The sequence below is a fragment of the Prosopis cineraria genome, unplaced genomic scaffold (genome assembly GCF_029017545.1).
Source record: "Prosopis cineraria cultivar Desert tree isolate PC_DT_omini unplaced genomic scaffold, ASM2901754v1 PC2, whole genome shotgun sequence".
In the NCBI taxonomy this organism is placed as follows: domain Eukaryota; kingdom Viridiplantae; phylum Streptophyta; class Magnoliopsida; order Fabales; family Fabaceae; genus Prosopis; species Prosopis cineraria.
This window is the reverse complement of record NW_026555333.1, coordinates 3,995,046-4,018,869: the sequence shown is the minus strand read 5'-3', so window position 1 is coordinate 4,018,869 and position 23,824 is coordinate 3,995,046. Positions and strand designations below refer to the sequence as shown.

The 23,824-nt window shown below is 32.4% G+C and overlaps 1 protein-coding gene across 2 annotated transcripts; it reads left to right on the top strand.

The window, feature by feature from the left end:
- Positions 1-18,835: 18,835 nt before the first annotated feature.
- Positions 18,836-23,414, top strand: LOC129301654 (serine/arginine-rich splicing factor SC35-like). Of its 2 annotated transcripts, XR_008591064.1 has the most exons (9): positions 18,836-19,021; positions 19,108-19,186; positions 19,275-19,354; positions 19,440-19,506; positions 19,722-19,793; positions 21,449-21,655; positions 21,738-21,918; positions 22,027-22,174; positions 22,466-23,414. XR_008591064.1 is itself a non-coding variant. In XM_054940238.1 (8 exons), exons 1-8 carry the CDS (start codon positions 18,946-18,948, stop codon positions 22,030-22,032), a joined length of 768 nt encoding a protein of 255 aa, XP_054796213.1. In that variant the 5' UTR covers positions 18,836-18,945; the 3' UTR covers positions 22,033-22,289. The 2 variants fall into 2 exon arrangements, 1 of the variants encoding a protein (XP_054796213.1); XM_054940238.1 differs by lacking the exon at positions 22,466-23,414 and having other exon boundaries at positions 22,027-22,289.
- The last annotated feature ends 410 nt before the right edge of the window (positions 23,415-23,824 follow it).

The window sequence follows — 23,824 nt, the reverse complement described above, 5'->3', positions numbered from 1 at the left end:
AAGCTCTTTTCATTAATTAGTTAATGGCATGAATTTTATTTCAAAATTGTCACATAAGGAAGATTAACACATAAACACTTTTTCACAACTTTTCACATTTTTCATAATTTAAGGGTGTCCAAAACCTTACACAAGTGTTAAAAGTTATTCCTAACACCTAAAACACACTCAAATAGACTTACGACTACTTGTACACTATACCACACACACATAATTCTTATCACTCTAAATTTTTACTCTTCAATCTCTTTAATATAAAAACAAAAGGAAGGTTTTAGTATTGCATTTAACTATAAATATTCATAGATATGATTAAATTAATTTTTCTATACTTGTACTAGTATTTTGACTCTATTAATATTTACAAATCATATAAACAACAATCCAAGGCTCAAAATACACTCTAAAAATCATAAACCTCTATTAGTATAAGTGTATACAAAATATTACCTAATTGGCAATATCCAATACATTACACAAAATAAATAAGATGAGGAAGCTTTATAGTTTGCAGTATGAATTCATGGAATTCTTAAGCCTTTAAAGTTCTTCTCTTTTCTGCACCAGAACTAGAGCTTGTAAAATATTGAAAGAGAGGTTTGAATCTAACTACTCAGTAACCAAGGTACACCTACCTTGTACAATAGCATATCAATTGATTTAAAACCCAAAACAAGAAATTGAATACTCAAAATTATGTGTTTAAACATATCATAGGTTAAACTTTCACTTATTAAGTTCATTTTTATATTTCACAATTCAAATCATGAGGTACATTGCCACAGTACTCACAAACCAGTGACAATGACCTAATTCACAACTCAATGCACATTATCACATTACACACAACCATGTGGCAATAATATATTCACTATCATGACTTGCCATAGACTTAACAACATGCGACGCATAGGATATACACATATGCAAGATTAATTCTCCTTATAACCTCCTTATTTCCTCTAATTGAAACCTTAGGATATAAATATAATCAGGACTCTGTCTATGTGATTGGATTACTTAAGCTCACCAATTGTAAGGTGTAACTAGGCTAAAGATTACAGTATTCACTCTCAAATCATGGCTTCCCTTAATCTCAAATCTTTGTGGTGTCGTATACCTTATACTAATCTACTCAACAAACAGGTAGAAATAATTATGTTCTATTTTCTCAAAAAATTATGAGACAATCCATCAACAAACAGTAAGACAAGGCTATGCCTTCATGCACTGAGAGACAGCCATAAGTACCATATGAATTTTATCCATTCCTCTCCCTGTGCGAGCTCCCGCCAAATGATCATACAATGTATGGTGCTCACTCCTTTCACAATTTCATTTACTCAATATTAACACATTAGGTTTTACAGAATTACGTTACCCAAGTGAGCATCATTATTATTTTCACAACTTTCTCCACTTCAATACTCAATTTCATAACATATCTCTAATTCTTACTAGCCATATATGTAACATTCACATGCCATTACATCACACTATCAACACATCACGTAACATGCACTTTTTATTCCAACACACATTTATAGTTTGAAAATCTCTTTGAATTCAACTTCGTGTTTCAAGTTAAACGAGCTTAACATACTATCATATGGTTCATGACATGCGTTCACATTTACAATCACAATTATGCATGCAAATAAACCCATTTCACATTATAATACAATTAACAAACAACTATCTAAGATAGTTTCCCTCAATATAATGTGAAATGGGTTTATTTGCATGCATAATTGTGATTGTAAATGTGAAAGCATGTCATGAACCATATGATAGTACGTTAAGCTCGTTTAAGAGGTTAAGGTTTATCCCTCAATATACACTTTCAAGTTTGCTTTCCAAGCCAAATATGGTGCTTAGATGATTAATACACAATTAATCAAGTTCAAACTCATCAACATTACCACATATGCACTTCCAACTCTCATTTTTCAACACTTAACAACCTAAATTCTTTGTCCATTACTTTCAAGCTTGCACGTTAAGCTCAATACCATCCATTAGCTTTCAATAATTTCACTAAATCCTTTTAGGGTCATTAATATCACCTAGCAACCCTCATAACTCATATTAAATACTAAAATTTCAGACATAAATGCCCATCAACCTCCATTAACGAGTAAACTTTTAATTTCTAGATTTAAATACTCAAAACAACTCATTAACTCAATTTGAGTCAATGGATTCTAATTTATAACCTATATAAACTAAAAATTACTTCTATCACAAATTCTAGCTTTCAAAACTTAAGAAAAATCAGTTAGGAAGTAAGGAGAAGAAGTCAGGGTACTTACTTTTGAATTTAGAAGCTTCAAAATGCCTCTAGTCTTCTTGAAATTGAAGCCCTAGAAGAGCAAATATGTGCTCCTTCGGTTTTCCCTTCTTTCTCTTCTAATTTTTGTCTTAGTTCGCGACTTATTTTTACAAAAAATGTATCATGTACTCTCCATACACCGCAGCTTGTGATACAAAAGGGATCTTCATGTTCTGATAGCTCGTGTGCCACGACACACCACACATGCACTATGGCATATGACACAGATACCTTCTTTCCTAGTTTTTCACTTCTTTTAATGCCTAAATGACCCAATTTCACTTTGAGACCAAATTTATAGCTGAAATCACACAAAAAAACACTCATTAATTTCCTCTAACCAAATACCACATAAATCTCACTTAATATCCCTTACTTAGGTTGATTATTAGTAGGTTAACTTTCAGAATGTTATAAGCTCTCTCTATCTCTCAACTTGTCACTCCCTCTCGTCTCTTGACTCAACATCTCTCAACTTGATGTCTCCCTCTCAGTGTTTTATTGTTTTAGCTTTTTAGTTCTCTTACTCTTAGATAATTCCTCTTTCAGCATAGATCTTTTTAATTTAATACTTACTTTTAAGATTTCAATTTGATTTAAAAAGTTTGATCTCTTATCTTATTATGCGAGGATTATATCAATATGCATCATTTATTTTATTTTGGAACTTTGTTGTGAATTATAATAGCATCAACTAGCATTTATTTAAACTTTTAAATTTTTTATTTATTTTCTAAATGATGTGAGACCTTGACTTAGTTTATATTGAATTTTAAAGTTAAATTATAATGTTAAATATTATAATGCTAAATTAAATTATTTTTTAAAAGAATAATATTAAATTATAATATTAATTTTTTTATTTTTTTTAAATTAGGCTTTCAAACCTAGTCCTAAGCCCTTTCAATAAGGGTAGGCCTTAAGATTCGGTCAAAAGAAAATTGAGTTTCAAAGACTATACTTTTAAGGACTCCACCGCCCATATTCTCATTTTAATTTTTTACTATCTTTACTCCGCATTTAAAACAATAAATTTTAGACATGAAAATAGATTAATTGAGTTTCTTTTAACTGACCCAAGACCTAACCTATTTATTTACCCAATAGCCTAGGTTTAGGCTTGTTTACAAGTCTATTTATGTAAATGAGCTAAGCCTTTTTAATTATGATCTAGCCTAAAGCATGTTAGATTGACATTATATACAAATATATATAATATACATATACTAAAGTGATTCTCCTACTGGTTTTATATATAATAAATTTGGCGCCATTTATATAGTACCGTATCGAATATTTAATATTTTTTCTTTTTGATCTCTACAATTTTAATAACGGTCTGGTGAAGCTTGATCCAAAGTTTTATTGCTCTTTCACGAAGAACAAAAATATGCATGGCTATAATATCGCATTCTCTGTCAGATTTTCCAAAATAATCCAATTATCGGATGTTATATGGCAGTACTAAGAATCGTATTTACGCTAAATAGAGTAAATCATAACAGATTCGAACGTTAGTGCCCTGTATCTGATATTCTCGTCCTCCCATTTTCAATGATTAAAAATGCTTCCGCTGGCCTCATAAAAACCTTTCCCTAAAACATTAATTTCCCCTAAATTACCTTTGTTTTTTAATGTTTTTTAACCAGGCTACCAAGTTCTACTCCTATATATCCAACTAAACAACAACATTTAATCCATGACTTTGTTGAGAATATTTTCAACAAATATTTTAACCAATTTTAATTTCCTTACACTACATAAAGTAGTTATTGAGTTCTCATTAAAACGATTGGTGGGAGTAACTATTTGGGGAAAAAAAATATACCCATCATCGTCAACCGAATCCCGGATATAAGTTGGTAGTAGATTAACCTGAATCTGGGCCTAAAACTTGAAGTTAATACTTTCTCACCAAATAAACCAGAGAGAGAGAGAGAGGCTTCTACATTGATGGGTTGATCCTACCATTTACTTTCCACGTTTTAATTTAAATGAAGACCCGCATTACAAAGGCCAAGAAAAGAAATTAGAAGTCATGGAAGAATATCAATATCATCAATACTTTACTAAAATGTCGTGGATCACCTGCAGTGCACTTTTGCTTCACAATCTTGAACCCCTTTCCAATTGACGGTGGCTTGGGGGAACTTTGATTTGTGAATTGGGTTCCTAATTCCAATTTCATTTCCCACTTTTCCTTCTTTCTTGCGCCATCCCATATGCTTGGTGCACATGGTTAGGGTTCATCAGCATGCAGTTCATCTCTTCGCGGGCGCACTGTTCAAATTTTGCGTCTCCCATTTTCCTCATTTTGCCCGCCAATATTTTTCTTGCCCCCGCGACTTCTTTCCGAGTTGTCCTACTTTTTACCTCCCATCTAATTCAACATAGCATCGTCGCTTGCTTCTTCTCATCTCCTCTCCCTCATTGCATTGCCCATTACTGCTACAACTTATAGTGTCTTCAGTGGATCTGAAAGACTGGAACTCATGGTGTCTATCTCCCCGTCTCCCTCCCTAATCGAGCCACCTGTCCCTACTTCAAAGCTCACACCCGGACTAGTTAAGTTAACTGATTCTGATTCATGATGCCTCTGTTAATGATATTGAATCGGGAAGAACAAAGTTGACTTGGGATGTTCAATTTGGTTGATCTGTCATGGAATTTAAGCACATTGCAGGTGAATAAGTGAAAGGAGTCGTAGATATTTTACTGCATCAATCTTCTACTGTGACTTGGTATGATAGATTTCATTCAATAATGAATCAAGTGACATTGCAAAGTTGCAACAGCTAATGGTTCTGGATTGACAACTGTTAACTCCGTTCTTGGTCCCGAATCCCCTGCTTCACAGGCCGTGAAAGATAAGGTTGGAAAAGAATGGAAATCCCCAGAAAGATATCCTGCAGAGATCAAGAGAGAAAAGAGGAAAATCAAGAGCAGGCCATATTGGGTCTAGTTTGCGTGTTGCTCTTCTGTGGATCCTCGGTGAATATTGTGAAGTAGAATATTGTTTCAAGTGGTGAAAATGTCCTAATTCTCTCTACCTGATAATATGATCTGTTTATTAGTTCTGGTCGTAGTGTTATAGTTGGTTTTAAGTAAGGTTCACTTTTGATTTAAGGTACACATTTTCGTTCGTATATCTGTCTTCCTAGAATCCTAGGAATATGGTCGTATATTTTGTATATCTACGGTCACATTTTTCTGCTATTAAACTTGAACATTTCCCATCATGGTTTAGTTCACTTCGTCGGCTTCCTAAATTTGATAGTACAGATTATCCTATTTTGCCTTTCAAATGTTTCTTATCCAAACTTTAGGGTTTGCTTTGAATATAAGTTCATAAAATATGATCATATGACGGGATTTTGTGTAGGAATATGATTTGTATTTTTTGCCTTCGAAAGTAAAGAGCACTAAGGCATTGGATGCTATTGTCTATTGGGATTGTCGAAAATTATATTTGCAACCACTACTGAAAAAATAGAGAACATAAAATAATGTTATAATTTTTAGCAGTTATACACATAACTAAACCATGAGGCTCTAGCTTCGGATGAAATGTACGATGAATCACATTGTTATGACTTGTGGATAGCGTGGCTATATGATGCCATATTATATACTATATCGATGAGTTATTTAACAAAGATATATAGGTAATTATAGGTTTAGAATCTTTAAGTGTAGTATGCAATTTAAATTTTGAATTATAGGTCTAGTAATGATATAAACTCTATACTAGTAATTAGTACATTTTGAACTCTAAATAATCAAACTTGGGGCATCTATGCCCCAACCGTTAATGCGGTCCTAACATCTATTAATAAAAAGGTTAAATGATAATTTAAACTTTAAATTATAGGCTCAAAGTAATTTCAATCCTAAACTCATATTTAGTATAGTGGGGCTCATGCTTCTTTATTTCTGACACCCTTAATAATTAAATTTGGAGCAATTTTGCCCTTATTTTTAAATTATAATCAACATCCGTTTATTTTAACTATAATGGGACCCATGTTTCTTTATTTTTGAGACCATTTCTGCTCTTGCTTCTTCCCTTTCCTATCTATTTTTGACCCATGCTTCTTGTTGATAGCTGGTGGCAAATTGTGAAATCCATGATGTTGGTTAAAAGTGTATATATATGATTTTTAATCAATAACTGGACTCCACAACAAATTAAAGTAAAGCCAGCACAAATGCATATGAATCCAAATCATTTATATTAGAAATCAATCTCTAATTTGCTAAATTAAAATCATTCTTGGAATTATAAGTTAGGGTTCAAGTTATATATTAACCCAATCTTTAAATAAAAAATGAAGACAGTGAACTGTGTTCATTTATTTTCTTGAGTAATAATGAAGATGACAGCTATTTATAACTAACTAAATTTCAAATTTGAGATGTTTAATTGATATTTAATTTAATAGATGCATTGCCAATATTTACGAAGACAAAAGCTTATTACCACTCAAGGAAATGCTATCGGTTGTTCCATTTCTTTCAGGACAATTAGTAACCCTTCGATACAGAAGATATTTGCATTAACAAAATCAACATAGCCGGTGGTGGCGAGATACATAAGATCTTAGAGGATCCAGGTTTTAACAATTTATCCAGTGAGCTAGAGCCTTTGCGTCAAGAGTCGAAGAGGGAAAACTCATGAGCAAAGGATATTGTTTAGTTTAGCAAATTTAGTTTATCATTAACCATTATACTTAAAATAAATGATGTAGTTATGGTGACAGGAATCCATAGCCCACTTTGCTTAATTTTTTTATCAATGTCATTTGCTTGGTAGTCATATTGTCACGTTACAACTTGATTGCATTCTATTTTTACTATGCGAAAACAGTACCTAAATGAGACATAAATATGTTAAATAAGATCTCTCGCACGTCAGCCTATGGCAAATTTTACAAGTCGTAGAGGTTATCTAAAGATCTGAGGTAGGAAGGAGAGATTATTCCTTCAAACTTAACATTAATTCTCTACGGCCCGCTCTGATTTTGACTTGGGGACTGGGAAGGAGGCCAATGATTGAATTAAAACAACCGTGGTGCTAGGATCTTGGGTAATAAGGTGCAACATTTTTAAAATTAATAACTTAAGAATAATTTAAGAATTTTTAAAAAAATATTGTACCCCACATAATTTCATGTTATAGAATCATGAAGTAATTATCTCATTGTCGATATTAAAATAAATTGCAATACAAATCACTAAACAATTATTTATCAATAAATCTCCCACTTTCCGTAGTTAATTTTTTACAAATTTTATAATAAAAAAGGCTTTTTTCTACCATTGTTGTGGCAATTAATAGTATCATTCCTACCTTTAAGAGATCATAAAATTGTTTGGAACCCAATATTTTTAAAGTTAGGCCAAGAGAATATAAAATATTGGAACATATGAATTCTTCTCATAATTTTTCCTAATTCTGGGGGTGCATTCCTCTGTTGACTTCTATTTATTGCTGCTCATGATTGAAAAGGTGGGTTTGAGGTCCTCACCAGGTTTGGCTTTATTTTCCTTTCTATCATGTCCATTTTGTGTTTTCGCTCAAGTCCATGTTGCTGTGGATTAATTTATTCATTGTGAAATCTTAACGCCCATTTTGAAATAAACTCAAACTGAGATAAAAAGATTTACTCGCCGGCATAGGCGTTTCATTGCAACATGTTTGCACCCATTTTGTGTTTCATGGATATATTCTCATTCCGAAAACAAAATCAACTATACTTAGTTTTGCTTATTTTGATCTTTACCAGTATTATTAGAATTAGATTGGACTAGCAAGTTCAACTGATTGAATCGAGAATTAGTATCAAATCCAATTCGATTACTACATAAAAAGCCAAAAAATTTGAGAATTGGCCAAATTAGTAAAACCTGTGAGAAACCAAACTAAACATATTTTTTATTTTTAATTTTTAATTTATATTTTTAAATTATAATTTATACATATTTAAACTTGATAAAGCATTATAAAATGAAAAAAATGCAAGAAGTATGCATAAATTATGTATATATGTATGCATTTTAAAGTTATAAGTTATAAATTATGAAACAATTATATATATTTTGAATGAAAGTGAGGTAATATTGATGAATATTATCTTTTTTATTGTACATTATCTTGTTTGAAATTTAAATATTTATTTTGTTACTATATATGAAAATAAATTATTTATTTTCACTTTAAATGTATAATATTTAAAATATATCAATTTATTCATAACCAGTTGAATCATGGTTCAACCATTGAACCTTAAACTAGTACCTTAATTAGTTTAATAATCAGATCCGATTTATATAGCATTAATCGATACTGATTTGTATCTACTCTTCCCAGACGTAGAAGGAAAATCTTGGTCAATGCAATTGTTGACTGTAGCGTGCTTTTCTCCTACAGCCAAACCAGCCGAGAATAAACTTCCTTTGTATGTATTTGCAGGTAGGAACACATTTTTGTGATGTGATTGTAAAGCCAGTGTCTTGAGCTTACTCGGATGGGTTGATCCTTTCAAAATTTATATTTGAAGCTCAAGCAATCTAAAGAATGGAGCTTCTCATACTAAGTAACAGGCGAGTAGTAGTTTCGTTGTTCAATGATTCGATCTTGTGTCAGTTTACCGAGGTGCAGTTGATGACTTTATGAAGCCCCCTTGCCTTTTATCATGTGATCAATTTATTTTGCCCACTATATCTTTTTCCTTTTCTTTTGGGGCTTGGGGGAATAATTTTTGTATGGCATGTCCTTTATAGTTTTTTAGAATTGATACATCTCTTGTATATTGTTGATAAGTGCAGAATTTTAACAAACCGCAAGTATACGGATAAAACATAGTATAACAAATTAAGGTCAACCTATAAGGAACTAAAAAAATTAAAAGAATTAGATGCAAACAAAAGTTATTTTCATCTCAGTTAAGTTATTCAATTAAAGAGTGAAGTTTTATTAAATTAAAAATATGAATAAAATAAAATTAAAGAATATATTTATGGAAAGATTAACAATAAAAGAGCACCCTAAGAATTCTAATCCCTTTTCATACTTTGCAATTCACTTTCTTTCAATTATCGTGTTTTAATGTAATTCTAAAATCAAGGCTTTAATTTACATTATGTATCTGTTGATTACAAAACTTATTTTCTAACTATACTATGATGTCTCAATCAAGTCTTAATCCATTCATACACAAGTCTTAAAAGACTAACTAGGGCTCTTGAGTATATATTTATCTCAAGCATAAATTAAACTAATTTTAATTTTAAATTACTTAATAAATGATCTATTTGAGATTTCCTTTTTGTCAAAGATGATTTTTTTTTAATACAAGGCTATGTTAAAACTGTAAAAAGAGACCAAAATCATATCATGTTAGAAGCCATAAGGCTTCTACAATTAATAAGTAATCTATCAAAAAAATGTAATATTGAAATGATCTTTCAAAACTTTATTAGCTAGAAAATCAGTACAATAATTGACTTCTCTGTAAGCGTTATTAAAATTGATCTCCCAATTCTTTAAAGATGACTTTTAAAATCCAAACATATAGTATAGTTGGTTATCCAATAACATGTGAACAAAATAAATCAGATTAAATATTAAAGCATCCATCAAAATTAATAACTAAAAAAAAGTCTGTCAACCGCACATTAAAAGTTCTTGAAATCTTTAAGACTAAAAAAACAGTAATATACTCTAGACATAAAAATTTAAAAATAACACAAAGAATGAAAAGTATAGAGTAGTAAAAAAAACAAAAAGAAATGAATGCAGAAAAATTCTCTCAAAAAGGTCCAAGCTTTCAAATTTCAATCCAGCCTTTAAATATTTGGTTGATGTTTTAAAATTACCATCTAGTTGTGAGATATATACTTGGATAAGATGAATGACTTTGAAAGCCTTTATTTATAATATTTTTCATTTAATATTTCCCCATCCTTTCAAAATGCCAAAATATTATTTTTCCTCAGATTTAATTTTGATTAAAAATCTTATATTTTCCTTCTTATGCGCAACTCACACTCCCTTTGTTTTATTTCTGGATCCTCAATGTCAAATCAGCAGGAGCGCCGGCGATCTTCATTCTTCAATTCTTCAGCGTGTGGGACCCGCACCACTTTTGTTTCCTTTCCTTTCCTCTTCTTTCTTTCTTTCTCTTTTCTCTTCACTTGAACTTGATTTATTCTTTTTTTCCTACGTACTATAAAAGCAAGAAAATATTCGTGAATTTTACAGCCAAATTTTTGCTGATCATATAATTAAATGATAAGAAAAATATATGAATATTAATTAAATAAGTATAAAATATCAATGAATTTACCTAAATATAATTCAAAATTTATATTTATTTATTTATAAAATATGCACTCATCAATTGTGCTTTGATTCTTTGTGAGCTTATTTTTTACATACTTAAGTGCTCTACATTTTGTCAAATATTTGAATACTTTTTAAGTTTTTTGAGAAAAAAAGGTCATGATGCTTCAAATGTGCACAGGTTGTTGGAACTATTAACTGTCTCCATACACCACCAGAAATGCGTTATTATGGACATACAGGCTTCTCGCAATGATAGGAAAATAATTGCTTTTTTAAAAGGGTTTGATACATGTGATTGATGCTATGACACACCTGAGCACATACCTTTCCGTGATTTTGACACTACATTTTTTGGGGGAATTTTCACCATCTCACATTTCTTAAAAGCTCTCTGCCCCTATGGACATATTAATTACTAAGCCATATGGACATAGTAATAATTTATCAAGAACCCCATTCAAATGTATGAAAATGTTGTCAATTTTTAGATTCCTCATTGTCTTATATTTTTTAGATTTCATTTTCTCTACGGAGTATTGACAGAAATATCTAGGGTTTTGTTATCAGATTTTCTTCAAACATGCTACATTAGTATTCCAGGAATAATGTTGATACTAAAAGAAGTGTTATTAGACAGCCAATCTACAAAGTTACTCTGCTGCATAATATAATCTCAACTATGCCCAAGGTTTATGGTACACAATGAAAAAGAATAGAATGAAAAATGAAATGAAAAGTAGAAAATAAGAGCTAGATGATCGGTGCATGAGAATAGTTGCTTACAGGCTTTTATATGCGCTTTTGGTCACATTATTTTGTACGTCGTGTTGTCATGTGAATGTCTGTTTTGATATTTCGTGTTTTAGAATGCAAGTAGGATTCTGAGTCAGCATAGGAGGAGTATGACTGCACATGGTCCCGTAGCGGATGTCCTATTTTGTAACAAACACTGATTTGGAATCATTAAGTTCAGCGGAGGAACCGGACAAGTAAAGCTTTGTTTTTTTTTTTTTTTTTGGGAAGTGGGGAGGAGGGTGGATTTTATAACATATAATTATATGTAGATCAAGTTATTTAATTTTTTATTAATAATTAAAAATAATTTTATATAATAAAACTGAGAAAATTTATGGATAACAAATCGCTTATAATAAGACTTAAAAAATCAAGAAAAAAGCTTTGCAAGGTATATAAAAAACTCACGCTATAAAATGTAAAAGAAATTAATAATATATTTATATTTTTATATACTATTTCTTATAAATATATTTTTTTGATTTTATTTATAAGTTATTTTTAACATATTTTATTGAAAAAAAAACTTAAAATTTATTAACTTTGTTTTAAAATTTAACAAATTTTTAATTTCACCTCTGTGAAATATACATATTTTAATGACATAATTTATCTTTCCAACGTTTAATAGAGGATACAAAAATTTATGATAAAAATTTAATGATGTGACTTGTAAATAGGATTAAAAATACCCATCTTTTTACCCAATAAGTGAAAAGATTATACACAAGCAAGTGTAAGGATTAGAGAGTAAAGAATGCATGCTTGTATAGGGACTAGCTAGGAAGTAATAAAAATATGATAAAAGTGAAAGTTCAAAGATTGAGGGGCCAAAGCAGTAATTTTTTTATATAAAAAGTCACCTTAACTTGGTAAAAAAAAAAAATCTGTCCCCCCAAAGACACTATCTAGCTCTGCCCCTGATTAAGGTGTTCTCAATGCATATTAGGACTACTATGCATACTTCGTAATCAGATTTGGAGAAAAAGCAGATTGTTTTTTGTGTGTTTCCCAGCTTTTGCATCAATAATAGACGTACAAAATATCGTGACAAATAGAATGAGAAGCAACATACACACAACATATGAACATGCATGAGCTCAGTTATAAAAACTGGTATGGTGTTCTCAATGCATATCAAGGCTACTATGCATGCTTTGTATTTTATCTTGAATGTGGTATTTAAAAAGTTGCTGATACTTTTGGGACTGCGTCTTCATAAGTCACTAGCTGTAAATTCTTCTCTGCCTCTTGCATACTAGATTTGTCAGCTTTCACTGCTTTAGTTGTGCAATTGAATCGACAGGTCTTTTGACTCCTAACTTTGAATAAAGGTGTCGCTCGGACAAGGTATCTCGCAAAGTCTTGCTGAACTCACAAAAGCTCGGGCATGGCATCGTTTCTTCCTAGTTCCCACCCTCCGCTTTTCCATATTGGGAACACTCCAACAATATAAGTGGCCTTGGGTTTTAAACGCGTTAGCCCTGCACTGTATGTTTGGATGGAGTTTACCACTGACTATTGTAAGGAGCTCCAGTGATGGCACATTCGGGCCCATCGCAGCTACTGCTGAAAGGTAACTCGAGGACCTTGGGCACGGTTTGAGATACACCGAGACAATAAATTGTCAATGCCGCTATCGAATATCCAGCAGTTCATTTTCTGGATTAAGAGTGATAAAAGGAATATGATTTGTTGTAAAATTGCCGTCTCATAACATTCATAATTTATTTCCTGCTGTACTATTGTGTTGACTTGTGACGTTGTTTGCCGACTTCTTGTGTTTATGACTCGTCAATTCTCTTTTCATACATTAGATAATAATTTAATAAAATTCCAATCCATTGAATTTATACGTTAAATTCATCGATACAATCAATTTATCGTAATGTTTAATTTATAAGAGCCAATTTCTAAGCCATGTCCTGTATGGACTAGTAAATTTTCCAATAAGTCTAAAAGAGAGGATCTTGCCAACCAGGTTTTTTAACCCAACAGACTTTTACTTTTTTATGATGATTAGGCAACACCAAAAGATTTTTTTACGTTAGATAACATTTAGATTTTACATCATCAATTTATCAATGTCATCTTGGCCAAAAAAAAAAAATCAATATCATCAATGCATGAACATACTTGATTTATGAAAGCAAATTTCGAGGCAAGGCTTATTATGACATAGTAAACTTTCACATTAGTTGTTTTTTTTTTTTAAATTTTGGCTTGAATGTTTTTTCATCTTTGACCCCCTCCATTTTGAATGTCAACTTTATAATTTTATTCCTGTTTAAAATTAATATATCTCAATTTATATTAATTAGGCAAAATTAATCTTTTGATCCTTTAAATTTTGACTCATTAAAACTTAATCCCTCAAATGTAATGTGGTATAACTCAGTTTTTCAAGTTCAACTCGGTATAACTCAATTTTTAAACTATTGACTCACAACTCGACTCCTAATTTTTTCATCATTAATTACATTTATTCTTGTCTTCCATTAATTATTACCAAATCAAAATTTATATGGATGCAAGTGTGACATCATATAATCAATCAAAAAAAAATCAAACTAACTTTTTGATAAATGAAAAAAGGGATAAAGGGTAAAAATGCCTTGGAATTTATTTAAAAAGAGTATTGCATAACTTTACCTTTTAGTTGAAGTAATGTTACCTTAGAAATTTTAATAAGGGTGCAATTTCACCCCACCATTAATATTGTCTACCGTTTGATTGTTAATTTTTTTTACCAAATGGTTTGCACATGTCAATCCCTCCCTCCCTATACACTGTCCTCCTTCCCCCCTCTTTCCCTGCATATAGTTTGGCCATGCTTTAAGTTAGCCTCCCATTTCACTCTACTTACTTCCAAATTGAAGATTCACGTTAGAATCCAAAGTGAAGGCCACGACTATAAAGGCATGTCTTACATTTAGGGATCGAGAAGCCTTTCATAGTCATTAATCTGGGAAAGCTTTTTGGGATCAACATTAAAAGCTTAGTGTGATGTCGAAATCTAGGACAACACTAGGTGGATTCAGGTTGATGATGAAGAAAGCACCAATAATGAAGAATAAAATGACGTGAACAACCACGCTGACATGGATGTCGACTATCGTTGCCACATTGCTGCTACTTTTTTGTTTTGAACTGATAGTGGCATCGGAGGAAGAGGGGGAAGGTTAAGGTTAGGTCTGACGAGATTATTACTTTATGGGTAATTAATTTTGAAAATCTCAAGTTCGTTCAAGAAGGCATCATTGCAAATAATTTGACTTTCTGGGAGAGGATACATTTGGAGCAAAAGCTTTTAGCCTTATTCTAATTTCCTATTACAGAAACAGCATAATCTATTTGAATCGATATCACCTTTTGCTTTATTTATCTCAAAACATCTATGTGATCTTTAGTCACTTGTTTAGCTATGTAAATAATCTTTTGCTTTATTTATCTCAGAACGCTATGTCATTAGGATTCTTAATGTTTGGATCAAGTTCACAAAAGTAAAGCCTAATCATGTAGGTAAATCTATAATCTGCAAAATATTCCCAAGTGAGGTTATTCATCTTGTTCCACGTAGTGTTTGTTCCATAGACCTTACAGCTTTATAAAATTCAACAGGTGCTGTACAATCAAGTTTCATTGTTTAAATGAGTTTAACAAAATGGTGGGTCATTTGGTGAGTCAACAAAGGAGCAAATGGAGAGAGAGTAAGATGTAGGGAGAGGAGGAAGAAGAGAGAGGCAAGGATTGACACATGTAAACCATTTAGTTAAAAATAATAATTAATGATCAAAACGTTAGATAATATTACGGTAGGCCAAAATTTCACCCTTTTTAAAACTTCTAGAGCAATATTGCTTCAACTAAAAAGTGCTCCCTTGAGAAAACTTCAAAGGCATTTTTGTCCATTAACTCATGAAAAAAAAGAAGAGATTATCCTCATCTTCATCGTCCATCTTCTCTATCATGTCTTTGCATCTTCTCTATCCTCACCATGCTGTTCAAATTCCTAAAATCCTAAGGGATGCTCATGAAGCTTGCGTCACTATATTATATGTATTGTGAATTAATGTGAGTGTGAATCTCATAACACTTCCTTTCCCCTCAACTTTTATGGAAGCAAGCTAAAAGAAACCCTATTCATAGTAGCATCTTCTTCTTGTTCTACTGTTCTTTTTGTCTTTGTAATTCAAATTCTTCTTCATCGCCTATATAGGGGTTCATCACTCACCCCATTCATAGTTTAGATCACTTGTCTTTTTGGTTTTTGCAACTTTTTTCTTCTTCAGTCTTCTCATGTGAACCCTATGCCCTTTTGTCCTCTTCATCCATCCTCTGTAATTGTAATCTTTTTTTCAATTTTACAAAAAATTCACGTAGAGCTAAGTTGGAAGCCCACGTCAACAATTTTAACACTATTATTAATGATTTTGGCCATATAGGATGACTCAAGAACAGGTTTTAGATGATGAGTAAAAAAAATAAAATAATAAAAAATTAAGGATTAAGTTTTAAATGAATTAAAATTTAAAAGACTAAAAAAAATTAATTTTTCCTATCAATTAATAATATATAATATATAATATATAAGAAATCACATCATTTACGAATTGAAAATAAGATTTCATGTTTGGTCACTCAAGTCACATTATTCCCATCCCATCTAACATTTATTCACTTACGTGAGAGAAAGGGAGAGAGATATTAGTTTCCTGCAATGTAATATCATCTTTAATGTATTAAATAAGTATTCCGAAACTCTTGCAATTATCATTGTGAGTTGCATGCTATAATTTTCACTTGAAAGAAAAATGTGAAGTGAACCACACCTCGTGTATCGCATGGGGTAGTACACTAGTTCTCTTAAAAATCTTTTAGGTTGCTCCAATTTCTCACGTTATTAAAAATCTTGAGTCACAAGGTATGATTTTAACTTTTAAGGGTTTTATAAGAGAAGTATGGAGTGTTTAACATGATCAAAACTTGAGCCTCCACCAAGAAAAAATGATTAATTAAATTTAAATTATAAAAATGCAATCTAGTTCAATTTTAAAAAGTTATTTCAATTTAAATTTAAATTATGGATAAGAAAATTCCTTGACAGGTACTATCATTTTTTTAAATCCTGAATTTTTTTAATGGTTAAGGTATAAAAATGCCCTCAACATTTTCACCAGGACATACTCTATGTTCTTAAGTATTTTTCAACGCAATTTCGTCTCAATATTTTTTATTTATGAACAATTTCACCCTCGTTACCTTTTGATAGCTTTGACTATTATCTTTTAGATTTTGACCATTGTCTTCCATCTGGATTGCTAGATCATTATCCACATGGGTCATTCAATTCATCTTGCTCATATGTCTCCCAACCCTCTTTCTCAAGCTTTATGTTGCTTGCTCCGGTTCCTACCATTGCCCATTCCACTACTATTCAATGCCATGTCAACTAGTTCGGCATACTTCAATGTCCCCTACATAAAACATCATCAAATCATCCCTTAGAATACTTATAGATCCTAACCATCCTTTACCTCTGCTTGATTCTCTCAGAGCTCACCCCTCCTTCCATTGTCACCAACAATGGTGTTCATACCAGATAGGTGCCTCGATGTGACACAGTCGCCACCACCAACTAGCTCTAGGTTTTCTATTTCATGAGTACAAACAGAGATTGAAGAACTTTAACAATGGTGGGTTGTTCACACTAATGACAAATTTGTTTTGGAGGAGTAAGGAATGGCAGGTTGAACTTTGATCTACTTTGTTTTGTTTTGTTTTCCTTTTCCTATCTGAACTTATTGAAATTTATGAATGTCCTTGGATGTGATATCTAATTGTGGCTCGCCTATAGGATTTGTAACTTTTCCAACTTCTCATTTGTGTCTTGTTTAAGAGAAGCATCCTTTTCATGTTTGGGAAACAGAGTATTTGCAAAAATGGCATCTAGGGCATTGGATTTGAGAGTGTCGTCATGGGTTTCATTCTTAGAGAAGCATCTAGTCGTTGTTATGGGTTTCATTCCCGCTCTTTGCTCCAACTGAGAAAGTAACTAACTTGTATTCCTAGCTTGATTTTTGTATTTTTTTGGGATGTAATTGATTTTTGTGTTTTATGTTTCATTTTGGGTTTTGCCTTGGAGATTGGATTTGAGGGTGTCATTCTGTGTCTATTTGTGTTTTTGATTTATTAGGGTTTTTTTTTTTTTGCATTATTCCTCTCTGCTCCTTGTTATCTCTTTTATTAATGGTTGGATTTTTATTTAATTTGCCAAGGTTTGTTTAATTTGTTGGGTTCTATTTTGATCAGGGGTGAGAAAAAAGGAGGAGAGATGACATGTATTTTTTTAAATTTTAAATTTTTAAAATATGTTAGTGGCTACTAGCTATACACATCATGATCAAACTAATGGTCAAAGCCTGAATTTGTTACTTTAGAGGTGATGTTGTACCTAAGTAAAAAATGTCTAATGAAATTGGGTTAAAAAGTATTTAAGAATATAGGTGCATTTGGATGGAAATATTGAAATTGAAAAAATTTTATACCTTAACCCTTTTTTAAATAAAAAAAAGGAGGGGCTAAGGGTAAGGCCATTAATTAGCGCCGAGCTTGTCTAGTCAGCACTTTTAAGCCTAAAAAAATTTAAAGTCAAACTACTATTTTAAAGTATAAAATGATAGTTTGAGCTTAAAAGGCTCTAAAATAAAAGGCTGAACTTTTTAAGCTTAAGGCCTGCCCTTTTATATATATATATATATATATTTAAAAATTTTTCTATTAAAAAAATAAATACTATGTTAATTCTAAAACCATAGCCTCATAAAGAGAAGGATATATAAAAAATTTAATATCTTTACCACGAAACTTCATAGAGAGAAGAATATAATTATATTGATGTTAATGATAATAAAAATTATCAAAATTTTGCTGATAATGCTAGCAAAGTCTAATTATTATTAGTGTTAATTTTATAATATTATTATTTTTTATTATATTTAAATTTATTATTATGTATATTAACTTAAATTTATTTTTATAGATTTAATACTACAAGTAATAATTTTTTTAATTTTAAATATTTTTTTTAAAATTTTTAAATTACAAAAAATATAGGGTCGCAGCTTTGAGTGTTTACCCGTTAGCCCTAAGAGTTAAGGTCAGGCTGGCCAACCTGAAATCATAAGATGTAATTAAGTTTTATAAGATCAGTTCATTTAAATTTTGGTTCTTTAAACGCAGGCTTTTTAGAGACGAGTCAGCCCTAATTAACCCAGGGGACCACAGTGCAACGATTTTGGTTGACGAGGATATATCGGTCAATTAATGAATCCTTGTCCGAATCCAGTACTTCTTGGGGTCAGATGTAGTCACTTAGAGTTCGCTCCGCAGTGCCTGTCTCTAAAACCCTAGCGAAGTTGGGCATAATCGCTGGCCCTCCTTTCTCCAACTCCGAGTTTCAATACCAAATATGTCGCACTTTGGAAGATCTGGTCCTCCGGACATCAGAGACACCTATTCCCTTCTCGTCCTTAACATTACCTTCCGTAGTTATCTTCACCGTTCTCTGCAATGTTCTGAATTTTCCTTGCATCTCATTTCTAATCCTTCAGCCTCGTTTTGCTTTTGCTAGGTACAACCGCTGACGACCTCTACCCCCTTTTTGACAAGTACGGCAAGGTTGTCGATGTCTTCATCCCCAGAGACCGAAGGTCTTCGCCCTTCCTTTTTTGTATTGTTCCCAACTGGGGACCCTGGGATTGCTTTGAAGATAAATGCGGGTTTTCTTATCTTTTGTAGGACTGGCGAATCACGAGGCTTCGCTTTTGTTCGTTATAAGTATGCCGACGAGGCTCAGAAGGCAGTAGATAAGCTTGATGGTTATTTTCATTCTCGAACTAGATAATATGTAGGACTTTAGCAAGTTTGGGACTTCTTTTCGTGCTAATTTTCATTAATTGTCAGGAAGAGTGGTTGATGGAAGAGAAATTATGGTTCAATTCGCAAAATACGGACCTAATGCAGAAAAAATGTAAGTTGTTCTATGGTCAACGTCAAAACATCAGGTTGGCTAGCAAAGCATCAAGTTTAAAATGAACTTCTTTAAATGACGGCTTGTTCTCTTTTTGATAGTTAAAACTCTGCTTGGTCTACATTCTGCGAGAAATTTGTTACCTCTATATCTAGCAAATATATTTTGGTTGGTTATTGGTATAATCAGCTAACTTAATTTTTCATAAATATTAGTCAAAAGGGCAGGATAGTGGAAACATCCTCCAAGCCAAGAGGGAGGTCAAGAAGCCGCAGCCCTCGTTCAAGGTAAGGAGCCTTCTTACAAGATGCTTCCAACTATTTAATGAGATGAGGGTCTTTGATTTAGAATGATATCTTCTGTGTAATTAGCAGGAAGTTTTGTAGAGATTTATTGCCAGGGGTCACCAAGGATTAAAACAGTTTTGCCCTTCATAGCAGAGACGGATATGGTGGGGTGTTCTTGTTTTTTTTTTTTTTTGGGATAAACAGCTTTTTGGAAACAATTAAACAATTGAACGTTTAAAAAAATAGATTGTAGCCCCAATCCATATAATGTTTGCGATTTAACCACCCCCCCTCCAAAAAAAAAAATCAAATTCTAGATCTGTCCCTGCTTCATAGTTACATGTTATGCTTGTGGCGTGTCCTCTGAATGTGTAGATGGTTCTCCCTTTTCATTTGCTACGCTATATCCACATTTGGTGTTTAAACCAGCTATGGCTTCCGCCCCATTAGGCTTTGTATAATCTTCCCCAGGCTCTAGTATGAGGTCTTACTGTCATAGTTGATTCCCTTTGTTCTGTAGGAGTTATGTGTTTCTCGTTTTATATCTTTCTTCCTATAGTTATTAGTATTAAACAAGAAAGAAGGTTGTATTTTGCAACATAGTAAATCATAAGACAAAGAATTAAATATACTGTGGGCATGCATAAAAAACTATATTAAAATTGGGCTGCAGACTAGTTACCTGAGCATTTTGTGCATTTATGTCTTGGTACATAGAGAAGGGTCATGCAAGTTATATTCTAGTTGCCTTGAAAAATTGTCTAATCAGTAGTGGTCAATTGCCAATATCCTTTGTATCTAACTATCTATAGAGGTCCATGAATGCGCTTTTGACCATTTTCTCCCTCAATCTTGGGAAATTATGCCTGGTCTCATGTAAGAGTAGCTAAGATAGGGCTGCCATATATTTAAATCCATCGTGGCCGAATTAAGAGGATGATAAAGTCTATTTTATTCAGTGAAAGATTTAGATATCTTTTTACCAACACAAAGTGTTGGCTTGGGTTGTGGTTTTTTGAGTATTGTTCTTTGAACTGAACTAGCATGGCCCTGTTGGACTGGTAAATCGGTTATTAAACTAGGCTGGATCTACAATCAAATTGTGTTTGCATTTGAACTGGCAAAAACCAGTCTTATCTGGTGTAATTTTAATAATAAAACAGTATGACACATAATTTAGTCAGTTAGGTTGGTGAACAGGCTGATCTGTATTTTCCTTCAGATATTGCAATAAGTGAAGAAAGGAACAAATGTTGCATTATGCTGCGGTAAATCTAAGGCAACATATTGTTTGATGTTGATGTTCATTTTTAATTGTGCATGCAGAGTAACTAATTTAGGGAATGGACACGTGTTATGACTTGGAAGTTTTGTCCTGCATTTTATTAATTTATATTCACAAAGCTTTGTTTTAGTGAATGGTTTTCCTTGTGACCTAGTAAGCTGTTCTGCTTACCGGGCAATGCCCATTCTCATTATTCTTCCTGTTTTGGAGCCGGACTCAATTATAGTATTTCATGCTTCCAATATCATGCCTAATCTGTTACGCTTATAGCCAGTGTTTCATATTCGTGAATGTTTGCGTGCATAATGGTGAAGAGGTCACTGTTTCATATTCAGTTTACACAATAGCTGATGGAAAATAAAATGTTCAGGCATAGGGATGAATATAGAGACAGGGACTACAGGAGGAGAAGTCGCAGTAGAAGTAGGGAAAGATACGATCGTGACAAGTACCGTGAAAGGGACAGGGATTATCGTCGCCGGAGTAGGAGCCGCAGTGCAAGTCCTGATCGGCATAAAGATCACAGGAGAGGAAGAGATGATGAGGATAGAAGAACTCGAAGCAGATCAGTTGATAGGTTTGAATCTTGTGCTACTTATTATTCTTTACATTTTTTTCATCACTATCTTGTTTCTGATATACATTTGCGTTTGCCAAAGTGCATCACCTGCTCGACATGGCTCCAGTCCTCGTAGAAGCCCATCTCCTCATAGGAGGTCTTCTCGAGATGAGCGGCATGATGAACAGAATAGTCATGAGCAATCACCTACTCAGAAGGATGTTTCACGGCGTGATCGTCCTAATGATTCCCGAAGCCCGTCTCACAAATCTGATGCTGATGTAAGATCCTGACAATTTTATGCTCCCTTATTTTGGGGTAGACATTTTTTTTCCCTATCTGATTCAAGCTTCTTGGTGAGCCATCTGAATTGGGCATTATGTTTGTAGGAATGATGGAGTGGCTGCCTATTACAGGGATCTATTGGTGGCCTTATGATGAGTTCTGTAATCAGTTATATGGATGAAGTCACTAAATGATGAATGTTGTGATCTGCATCTTGGATTAATGACGTTTTTGCATGGACTTTTTTGGAAGGTTCATATCCTTGTTGGGTTTACAGTCTTCCATTTTGTGGCCTTTCTGTATTCCGATATTCTTTTTATCTGATACTCTATTAAGTGTTCAATATAAGCATTAAGAATTTGCAATCCCTCCCCTTTTTTGGCTGAAGAGTGAAGGGTTCCTACAATATTTGTCACTTGGTTTTTTAACATTTCTTGACTTATATTTCCGTTCTCTATTCATCTCCTTATATTGATTAGTTTAGTTTTCAATCCTGCAGTTCTGATTACAAACTTAAAACAATTTCTTATTATAACTCTGTAGCCTGTGTTCGAGAAGGTTGAATGTTGCTGTCTTAGAGATGGTGCACGAACCGTCTGGGGCATTATGCCAAATTCTTGTGTAATCCGGGTTGCGTTGTCCAGTGTCGTACCAACCCTTTGGTATTGGAATTGATTCTTTCAAGATGACTCAGCGGATGCAGCTGCTTGCTTTTGTGCCGGACTGCCCGACGATGTTGTAATTTTCCTCTGTTGAAGTCATTCTTATGCGACTGGGAACTGCCCTGCCCGCATTTGCTGTTGCTAATGGCGTGATGCGTGCCTAAAGATGACCTTGTAGGAGTCTGGTCCATACATATTAGGAAAAATGATAATAAAATTCTTTTGAATTGTGTTAATGATATTTTAGTCTATTAAAATGCTATAATTTTTCTGAAGTTTTTAGGATTTTTTTGTCATTAAAGAATTAGTGTAAATGGTCAAATTGTCCTTAATTTAAGATTGTGAATTTCTGTTGATTTTTTGTGATTTTAAAAAATGTGAATCTTAGAACAAAATTTACAAAGAAATGTTGTGAATTTGCAAGTTGATGTTGAATTTTTGCTATTTCAAGAAAAAAATTGTGAATTTTAAAACAAAATTTATGAATGGTAATTTATATTTAAATTAAGGACAATATGATCATTTATATTAATTTTTTAATAACAAAAGAATCCTTAAAAAATTTTAAAAAAATTATAACATTTTAAAGAGAAATTAAAATGTTATTTTTATAATTTAAAAGAATTTTATTATTATTTTTCTTAGATATTACACAGGATAATTATTTTTAGGATTTGCATGTTTCTACTCTAGGTTTTGGTAAATTGAGAAATTCTCCAGAGCATCGTTTGAGTAGACTTTGATAGCCTAATTTATTCAAGGCAGTAGAACGTCAACCTTTTATGTCTCCTCTTTTTTTCCAAGTCAGTTGAGGCAAACTATTGGATTCAGCTTGTGTCCCCTTTGTTTGTTTGTTTTTTTTTTTTTTTTTTTGTGGTAGTTTAAAGCTTGATTTTATGTTGTACCTCGTTCTGTTTAAAATGAAAAAAAAATGTTGAATAAGAAGTAAAGAAACTTAAATTGTGAAGATTAAATTTGGACAGGGGATGTGAGGTGCATATATAAAATCTGTAATAAAACGGAGATACGCTCATGTAAGATGTGCATAGCGAACCCTTCACGGCCTATTTTCACTTCCATTCTCTGCTTAATTATAAAGTCACTCTCATCCAATTGTATGCTTCTTTATCAGGATATTGTCGTCGTCCCCTCAGTGCATTGCATCATAAACATATTTTACACTGGTTCATTCCATGGCCTCTTGTCATCAGTAAATAGATATATATTGTTTCTTCTAACT

Coding starts and splice junctions, on each gene's coding strand:
- LOC129301654 (XM_054940238.1), top strand. CDS start 18,946: ATGTCGCACTTTGGAAGATCTGGTCCTCCGGACATCAGAGACACCTAT. Junction 19,507..19,721: donor GGACCTAATGCAGAAAAAAT/GTAAGTTGTTCT, acceptor CATAAATATTAG/TCAAAAGGGCAGGATAGTGG. Junction 21,656..21,737: donor CGAAGCAGATCAGTTGATAG/GTTTGAATCTTG, acceptor CGTTTGCCAAAG/TGCATCACCTGCTCGACATG.